This window comes from Limulus polyphemus, unplaced genomic scaffold, assembly GCF_000517525.1.
Source record: "Limulus polyphemus unplaced genomic scaffold, Limulus_polyphemus-2.1.2 Scaffold2235, whole genome shotgun sequence".
NCBI classification, from domain to species: Eukaryota; Metazoa; Arthropoda; class Merostomata; order Xiphosura; family Limulidae; genus Limulus; species Limulus polyphemus.
Genome location: NW_013667845.1, coordinates 123,599 through 133,875, shown reverse-complemented (window position 1 = coordinate 133,875; position 10,277 = coordinate 123,599). Strand labels below are relative to the sequence as shown.

At 33.3% G+C, this 10,277-nt stretch overlaps 1 protein-coding gene across 1 annotated transcript in view; it reads left to right on the top strand.

The window, feature by feature from the left end:
* The window catches only part of LOC106466356, a 108,173-nt gene that overhangs the window by 31,749 nt on the left and 66,147 nt on the right, over positions 1-10,277 (top strand). The window contains exons 5-7 of the mRNA XM_022394348.1: positions 274-319; positions 3,152-3,224; positions 5,001-5,103. Of these exons, the coding sequence (XP_022250056.1) occupies positions 274-319; positions 3,152-3,224; positions 5,001-5,103 (222 nt within the window). The remainder of the gene's footprint in view (positions 1-273; positions 320-3,151; positions 3,225-5,000; positions 5,104-10,277) is intronic.

The following is a 10,277-nucleotide window of genomic DNA, read 5'->3' as shown; positions in this document are numbered from 1 at the left end:
CAAGGATCCCAATCTCGTAGCGCCACCTGTAGCTGTATAAAGAAAATATAAACTCTGTATAATACAGTAATAAGTGTAATGAATCTAAGTTTCAAATGGACAGCAACTGCCTGTTGTAGAAACCTACAGGTCTGAATACGAAAGGCGGAAGACTTTCGAGACGTCGTCTTCTACATTTGTAGGTTTCTACACAAGGCAGTTGCTGTCCATTTGAAACTTAGATTCATTACACTTATTAATGTTTTATACAGAGTTTATATTTTCTTTATACAGCTACAGGTGGCGCTACGAGATTGGGATCCTTGTAGATCGAGAATCGGTAAGTTTAAAAAATGTTTGTTTGTTGTTGTTTTTATTTCGCACAAAGCTACACGAGGATTATCTGCGCTAGCCGTCCCTAATTTAGCAGTTAAGACTAGAGGGAAGGAAGTTAGTCATCACCACCCACTGCCAACTCTTGGGCTACTCTTTAACCAACGAATAGTGGGATTGACCGCACATTATAACACCTCCACGGATGAAAGTGCGAGCATGTTTGGTGTGACGGGGATCCGAACTCGCGACTCTGAAATTGCGAGTCGAGCGCCCTAACCACCTGGCCATGCCGGGTCCTTAAAAAAAATTAAATGAGTATAATAAACATTCTTTTAGTTTTACATTTAAAAAGTATTTTAAGAATTCCATCCGGGTACATTATTCAGTTGGTATCCCAGATGGCACTTGGAATATCTGGTAACAGGTGGTAAATTTGATTCATTCTAGTAAAATATGCATTTTTGGTTAACATTTTTAGTGTGCTTTAAATTTTGTTTGGGGTAAAATGGAGCATTAAGTCAAACTATTTTTTTAGATAGTAAAATTGTGTTGTGAAATGGTGTTAACATGGATAGAGAATAAAACTTGCTATTTTTCAACAGTTCAATATACCAAGATGGTTAGCATAAAACGTTTTTAATTTTTGGTTTTATTCCAACTTAATTACTTAAGTTCATTTTGAAGAACAATTTCAGAGGTTGATATAGGCACCTCTTTAGATTTCTAGTACAATAAAATTATCTTTTTTTTTGCAAACAAGTAAAAAAGCCTGACGTTTTATAAATGTTTAGAAAAAAAACACTTCGCAGCTTGTAGTTTCAAATTTAAACCTAGCAAAAAAAAACACAAGACTTATCTCATTATAATACTGTATTAATTAAATTAATAATACTGATAATAATTTAAAATAATGTACAAAAAAAAAGAGCATTGTAATTTGTTATTCAATTCTGAAGAACTTTTGCTGACGGCTGGGGAGTGCTTGATGATAAAAAAACTATTGTGAATCCAGATAGAATATTATTCCATTTCGAACCAAAACGTTCAACTTATAACGAAATGTTTACTATTTGGGGTATCAATGTACGTACTCAATGAACTTTTGAAAGAAGAGAATGCCACTATAAATGAATATTGTTAACATATGACGAAACAGTTTTCATAGCCAGTGACCATTTAAACAAATAATTAATGAAAGTTTCATTACAAACAATCCGTTTTAACTTATGATAATATAGTTCATCATTATTGATGAACCCCGTGATTCCTGAATCAATGGTAATCCATTCATCCGTTCTTGATGAATACTTATAAGTTATAATGTCGTTCTTTAAAACGACCCCCTTTAAAACCACCGTAGGACAAAATATCATTTCTTTCGAATCTCTTTCATATCCAATAGAAGATGCTTTTATTCCTAATAAATCTTCTATTAGGATATATTTCTTAATGAACACTTTTGGCTACCGACCATATAATGGAAAGGAACGTCTTTTACAATGAGCCTCATTACCGTAACATAGAAATATGTGCCAGATTTTATTAATATTTTAATTTATGATGGAAAAGGATGTTCTTGAAGAATTTTCTGAATTTTAATCGAAGACAATATCAAAAACTGATTGAACATAGAGGTTCTGTTAACCTAGGATAGACCAGTACGACATTCTAAATGTATTTTCTGAAATAGTTAAGAAAAGGAATTCTTGTTTTAATCAAATTTTTGACCTCATGAGGGAAGAATGTATCATAGAAATCTGAATGAACCTTCTGAATCCACGATGGAAGAAGATGTCACTGCTAATGAACAATCTGGATCTATAGTGGGAGAAAGAACTATTCTTAAGACACTCTGCTAACTCTTGAAGATGTCGTTCTCAACAAGAATACTGACCTACAGCTAAGGATTTTGACGTTCCTAAATAAAAACATTGAACACATAATGGAAGTTTATGCCGTTCCTAATGATCCCACTGAATAGGTAGTGGAAGATGATGCCGTTTTTAATGAACCCACTGAACAGGTAGTGCAAGACAGTGCCGTTCCTAATGATCCCACTGAATAGGTAGTGGAAGATGATGCCGTTTTTAATGAACCCACTGAACAGGTAGTGCAAGACAGTGCCGTTCTTAATGAACCCACTAAAAAGGTAATGAAAATGATGCTGTTCCTAATGGATCCACTGAATAGGTAGTGGAAGATAGTGTCGATTTTAATGAAACCAATGAACAAATAGTGGAAAATGATGCTTTTACTAATGAATCCACTAAATAGGTAGTGGAAGATGGTGCCATTCTCAGTGTACCCACTGATAAAGTAATGAAGACGATGCCATTTCTAATGAATCCATTGAACAAATAGTGGAAGATGATGCCGTTACTAATGAATCCACTGAACAATTAGTGGAGGATTGTGCCATTTCAAAAATGAATCCACTAAATAGGTAGTGGAAGATGCGTCCGTTTCTAATGGATCCATTGAACAGATTATGCTATTACTAATGGACCCGTTAAGCGCTCTGTTCTAAGTACCACAGTGGAATGATGTAATATTTTACCTTTCCGTCTCGTGAATACCTGAGTCTCTTGAATTGCGGTTTTTAAAAACTTTAATATAATTCACAAGTAACACGACAGATTTTTTTATCAAGTCCAAAACTTTAATAACAAGCTTTCATCTCTATCTCGGACAGTCATTAAGTGTGTAAAGTTTTTAACGTAGAGAAACCAGAATCTCTTGTTTAATACCTAACGGTTGTGGGAATAGTGACAACAATACGTTATTGTAGCAGAGTTTAGCATTACTTGATTATATATGTATTCATTCTTTTATATAGGAAATATTTTCAGTAAGCAGCTGTGGACCAAGTATGAAGAATATCAAGATCATCTGACTTTTGTGGCAGTCCCGTGAGTTGATAATACTATATTTTATTATGTTGATTATTACATATGTAAGGAAAGTCAAATAACTACGTCTAAAATACGTTATATTAGTACTTCTAAGTTTAGTGAAAGTAAAAAAATAATCAAATAATTATAACTTTGAGAGATCGATAACTTTGACAAAATTCTGAAATAATTCCAATCAGTTTAATAAAACATAGGACGCTTTCTAAGCATCAGTATCTGTTATTCATGTATTAACAGTAGCAGTAGGAAAACAAAAAGTTATATGTATATATAAATTATTTGTCAAGAGATGGCGACACAATCTAGTTAATACTGTTTTGAACTGCGACATCGCTTTGTTCTTAAAATGAATGACAAATACACATATAATTAAAACATCTTGGTTTACGTAAATACACAAGGGCACAATACTCTGTGTATAACGACACACTAAAAATCAAATGTTAAGATATATTTTTCAAAATTAAGCCTTTTCATTCGGCTTGGGCAGGTGCTGTCCCCAAAATTTATAGTCCAATTTTATTACTTAAGTATTTTTTGAGTTTAAATTAGCTCATAAACATTTCAGTTTCTTTAAATATTCGACTTAACAGAACTAAGGTTTAAACATTATTAACATGAAAGCTTCGTTGTCAGTTCTTTAAACATCCATTTTTCGTTTCAAACTTATATTTTTACTTGTTACACATACACAACCTGGTGTATCTATTAAGACTGAAATAATTTTATTAACGAATAGCGCTGCACCTGAACTTCCCAGTCAATGGCTGACAACTTCAACCATGATTACTAAGTGTACAGCATGTGGGTTTTTCAACCAAGGATAACTCGTCATTGGCCTTTGATTAATAACCTATCAAACAACAAGCTCTGAAAGTAGGACATAATTAATGACTCATTTGCATGATAGTTATAATTTATTAGTGAAGGAAATTTCTATTTCTAATTAAAAACGTAAATTACTTATGTGAACGTACAATTCATAACGCAATCTAAAGTTTTCGGTAAATCCAGGACGCGCAAGACGACGTCCGATGTTCACTGTTTCTTTTTCATTCATACTTCTGAGCAAATCATTTAATCAAGTTAAAAGTCGCTATTTTTGATACACCGACAGAACGACCCAATACACAGAAGCTTGAAAATAATTGATGAATTGTAATATGGAAACCAAATCACAGTGAAATAGTGGTAACAAATATATATTTTAAATACACAATATATTTGCACATACATAATAAACTTAACAAGATATATTATAAAACAATTTAAAATTCAAAACGATTCTAATAGTAATTACATACTTAAGGATTAAATTAGCTCTCAACCAACAAAAGAAACTTGCATTATAAGCAAATATGCGTTGCAGTAATTCAACTTGAAAATGTTGATCCAGACCACTGATGTGGAAAACAAATATTTATAAACAAGTGGCTTGTTACTTGCTTTTGATAGTATTTACCTCTATTTCTGGTAATGTTAGAGTATAATATTCGTATATTATTCTAACTATCAGACAAAAGAAGACGAACTTTCATCCAAAGATGTTTAATCGTTGTTTGTAGTATAAATGTCCAGCTTAATCTCAGATTGTAAGTAGTGTGTCTTTCAAAAACGCGTCTGATTACTCGCAATGTCAATTTCTTTCCTTGTCACATAGAAGACAAAAAAGCTGTTAACGATTTTTATTTCTCCTAAGCCTAACTCATTAATTTTATTACTTCCATTTTTCAATGTTTTCTACCATCTGCTAACTGTTTTATTTTCTGATAGTTTGCTGAAAGAAAAGGAGGCCAATGACAATGAGTTTACGACCTTATGCCAACAACGACAGGGAGCTACAAAATATTCTCTTCAAGATTTGTTATTTCTCCCGGTAGGTAGTGCTGCAGTTTTAATATAGTTTTGTTTAATTATAGTATTTTGGCACTTGTATATAAAGTTAAAATCATAAATAATATTCAACGTTAAACTGGTACAGAATTAAAAACATATTATTTAGGCCTATCTATGGCCTTCAAAAAGTTGACGACCTTACATGTTTCGACGTTACAACGTCATCCTCAGGAGTGTGACCATCGCAAAAAAAATAACTAACCCAGAATTTTAGCGTTATAAGTCCTCAAACTTATCGCTGAGTTAATGGGGGACTAGAGAAAGCAGATGCATATTTATGAGCGGTATAAGTTTTGGAGTAAATAAAATGAGAAAGAAATAGAGTATAAAATGTACTTTTAAGGCTCTATTTCAGTACTGACCGAATAATAAACGGATACGTTAATTTTGCTGATTTTTATGCGAATTAGCGAGTTATTTCGTACATAGTTTGAACACAATTAATCGTCATTCCTTACACAATAGTGTGTTTATTGGATTAAAAACAACAACGGAATTTGCTTCCTTAGGCCGAATCAATTACGACCGCGCGATTATCAAAAGATTGTTTGTTTTGAAGTTAAGCTCAAAGCTACACAATGGGCTATCTGTGATCTGCCCACCACGGGTATCGAAACCCGGCTTCTATCGTTGTATGTCCGCAGACATACCGCTGTGCCACTGGGGGCTTATCAATAGCAATAAATTGCATTAACCATAGTAATAATGAGCTGTAAGGTTAAGTTATTCCTGTTTTTCTCTATGGCTAATTGATTCCGTCTGTCACACGGAGGATTAGCGGTAATTTTACGGACTCATAAGTCTAAAATTCGGGGTTCTTTCCCCTCGGTGGACAAAGCGCAGGTAGCCCATTGTGTAGCTTTGCGCTAAAACAACAACAACTGATTACATATAAATTTCACATGTGTATTAATCATGTTTTTCCTAGAAAGGTAGGTAATTGCGAAACCACATGTAACTTGTTTTTTGTTTGGGGTGAATTACGATACCTTTCACAATGAATAGGATAACACAATCAGAAAAAGCTGCTAATAGCACTTTTGCTCTACTCGTGAATAAAGCACAAATCTATTCCATTTACGCTAAAAACCAGTATTTTTATTAAGCAGCTTTCTAAGAAAGTGGCTTAGAATTGTTTAACCAAATATAATGATAATGCAAATTTTAGCTATCGAGATTTAAAAAGTTAAAATACTATATTCATAAGAAATCGTGAAGTTTTATTGTTCCCTAAGTAACTAGCTTTACTTCCTGAGTCTGCCTGAGATATGATTTTATTAAGCTTAAACGCCTCTTCCTGAACTACGTTTTTAATTAGTATTTTCACGTGAGAGTACCGCTAAGTTTGACCAACATATTAATGTATATTGTTTACCTGGAGAAATGAAACATTCGGTGTATCAACGTGTTAACTGGTTGCCTTCAAATATTGTGGAGGCAATAAATTTAAGTGAGTTTAAGAGAAAGCTTGATAACTATAAGAATGATAAGGGCTGGCTATAAGGTTTATTCATTTTATTTAATTTTTAGTTTTATTTAGAGGATGTGATAGCCTAGATGGATCAATAGGTCCCTTGTTGTCCCTAAACATTATATTATTATGATATGTTTTGCACAGCGGTATGTCTGCGATACCCGTGGTGGGCAGAGCACAGATAGCCCATTTGTGTAGCTTTGTGGTTAATTACAAACAAACAAACATTATGATATGTTATGTTAATAAGAACTTCCGAGTCAAAGTAAAAGAGAGTGTATGACAATATGGCAATTACACTATAACAGTTGGCTCGGCATGGCCAGGTGGTTAGGGAGCTCGCAATCTGCGGGGCGCGGGTTCGAATCTCCCTCAGCCGTGGGGGCGTTATAATGTGACGGTAAAAGAGTAGCCGAAGAGTTGACGGTGGGTGATGATGACTAGCTGCCTTCCCTCTAGTCTTACACTGCTAAATTAGGGACGGCTAGCGCAGATAGCCCTCGTGTAGCTTTGCGCGAAATTCAAAACAAACACTATAACATTTATATCCCGAGATGACAAGGCCTTTCACCAGTACCAGGGATCTTCTGGCAGGCTGTGATACGACAGACACATTACTGATTTGTTAGGTCATTTCATTACAATCCTTCAAAAGTACTGGCGGGATACCAGAGGGTTACGTCCTCTATCGCCAAGAGGATGGACGTCTAATAGAGGTGGGGTGGAATATGCGCATAAAGTGTGGCGGTGTAGACTGCATTAAATTGTTTAAGTGTAATGTTACATGTTTTAATGTATTCACGAGATACACATCAATTTCCTTTGATGTGCTAGCGAGAGATATAAGTTTATGTACTCACGAAATGAATATCAATACAGTTTGTTGAGCTCACTGGCGGCATCTTTTGTTGTAATTTTTTACTACTTTAAACATTCTTTGTTTTTATCAGCTACATCCAAACAGTTTTTGTTGTTCATGTTACGTTTGAAAATTTTCTACTAAACTCATTACTTACTATTTCTTGGTACTCATTAACCCTAACTGAACCTTCCTTGTTATGCTCACTTGCCACATTTGTAAAATATTTGAGGTTCTTGCAATATCCTTTTTAACATCATTTACTGTGCTCACGGCTTATATTTATTATGTTTTACTGTCTTCAGGCTTAAATTTAATATATTTTACTGTGTTCAGGCCTAGATAATATCTTTTACTATGTTTAGGCTTACATTTAATATCTTTTACTGTGTTCACGGCCTAGATTTTAATATATTTTACTGTGTTCATGGCCTACATTGAATATATTTTACTTTGTTCAAGGCTTACATTTAACGTCTTTTACTGTATTCACGGCTTACATTTAACATCTTTTACTGTATTCATGGCTTACATTTAATATCTTTTACTGTGTTCACGGCCTAGATTTTAATATATTTTACCGTGTTCATGGCCTACATTGAATATATTTTACTTTGTTCAAGGCTTACATTTAATATCTTTTACTGTATTCACAGCCTACATTTAACATCTTTTACTGTATTCACGACTTACATTTAATATATTTTACTATGTTTACCGCCTACAGTAACATTTTTTACTATTCCCACTGCTTGCAATTAACATAATTTATTGTCTTCACGTGATGCAATTAGAAATTGTTAATTTTTTTTTATTACAAGTTAAATCTTTTACAGTAAGGAATATTATTTTTTAGAACAGGTATGACGTTTCGATCACTAATGCGATCATTCTCAAGTATACTTTGAAGACCTCTGCAGGAAAGTAATAATAGAATCAAATCGTAAATCCAATCAACAGCAACTAATCCCAAGTCCAAGACCACAAGAAGAATCTCCATCTCATTCATCGAAGGACAACGAAGAATCATCGGAAATATTCAACATTCCTAAAAACAAGAACAACTTGATGAGCAATTTTTCTACCAGTTGTACTTGAGAATCATCGTACCAGTAATCGAAACATCGTACTTGTTTTAAAGAATGATCTTCCTTACTGTAAAAGTTGTAACTTGTAGTAAGATAACACTTAATCAGTAAGTAAACTCAAAACAAAATTGTTAGTTATAGTCATAAGGTGCATGATCATAATTTTAAACTTTTTTTCAAATTGTTATTTGATGTTTATGTGACATTAGAAAATCGTTTCTCCACTTATGTGTCACATTTGGGCATCGGTTCTGGTGAGCTCACGACCTACTTATGACTACTTTTTGTTGTACTATCTAACCAATCTAGATCTGTACGTTTAATTATCTGTGCCAGGTTTGACATTATTTATTATACTAACTAGTCATCTACGGATACCCATTTTGTCCTTACTAGTCTCGGTTGGCCACTCTTTTTATATATTCACGAGGTACATTTGGAAATTTATTGTTAGTCACATTTGACTGTCTTGGCTGCACTTACTAATCCCATTTGTACATCCCTTCCTGTACCGACTAACTACATTTGCCCGTCCTTGTGATTCATGCTTTATTAATATATTTTCTGCTGTATTCTTGCTAGGTACATAGGATGGCTATACATGAGCGTTGTAGGTCTCTGTCCTGGTAGTTTAGGCTTCATGCTATATAAGGTGCTGCTCAGGTTGAAAATACCATTATCATCTACTTATTAGACTTATGCGTTGTTTTACTCCCATTTTCCCATTAAACGAACAAACAGGTCATTAAAATTTGTTATAAAAACAAATTAACTGTAGATTTTTTTATTACTTTCCTTTTAATTTATCATTGTGACTCGTCATCAAAGCTGCAGCAGACAATTTAAAGGAATGCGGATAAAAAAAACAACAACAGCAGCAACAACAAAAACACCTGCAGTTAACTTTTTTATAATAATTTCTAGGGCTATGGACTTTCCAATATTTCGGTGCCAATTGTCGTTTACAACGAAACAGGTCATTAGACTTAATTTAAGTAGCAATGTATTGTATCCATTTTTAAACAAATTTTTTTAAAGAAACATTGTTTGAACTATCATTGTTACTGTCATTTATCTTATTTAATCATTATTTTACATTTGTTAGCTGACAATTCAGTTTATAAAGTTTTAAGGCAATTTGCTGTTGTAAGCTATATTTCAGTGTTTGCTGGAGTGAGTTGCTAATCATTATGATGTAATAACCAAGAATCTTCGTCGAATATATAGATACGAGGGTAAAATATTTATAAATACCAGTGAAGTTAGTGATGTGATTGAGTATTCAGTGATTTTATGAGTTATGTTCGAGCGATTAGAGAAGAAATTCTGCAAATAACTTTTTCTTAGTTAAGTGTACTCACTATTAATGAAGATAAATTCCGTTAAACGTTATTAATATATTAGGCCTAATTTAGTATCTGTTGAAATGTTTTTTATTTCAATTTAGGCCTACAGGTTAAAGTAGCTGTAAAAAACGTTAAAAAAAAGAGATAAATTAATTTGCTGTTGTTACATGGACCACACTGCACATTATTTTTACCAAATAATCCAGAAGAATGTGGTGAGCGGTATAATAATGTTACAACACTGACACACTGTATTAAACACTAAGTTGATACATCTACTCAAACAAATTAAAAGTGTAAGATACTGTTACACGTCTGTGTTCGTTTGTTAATTTTCCTAAAAAATTCTTTCCGAAGAAACTTTAGCGATACAAGTCCTTTCTTAAA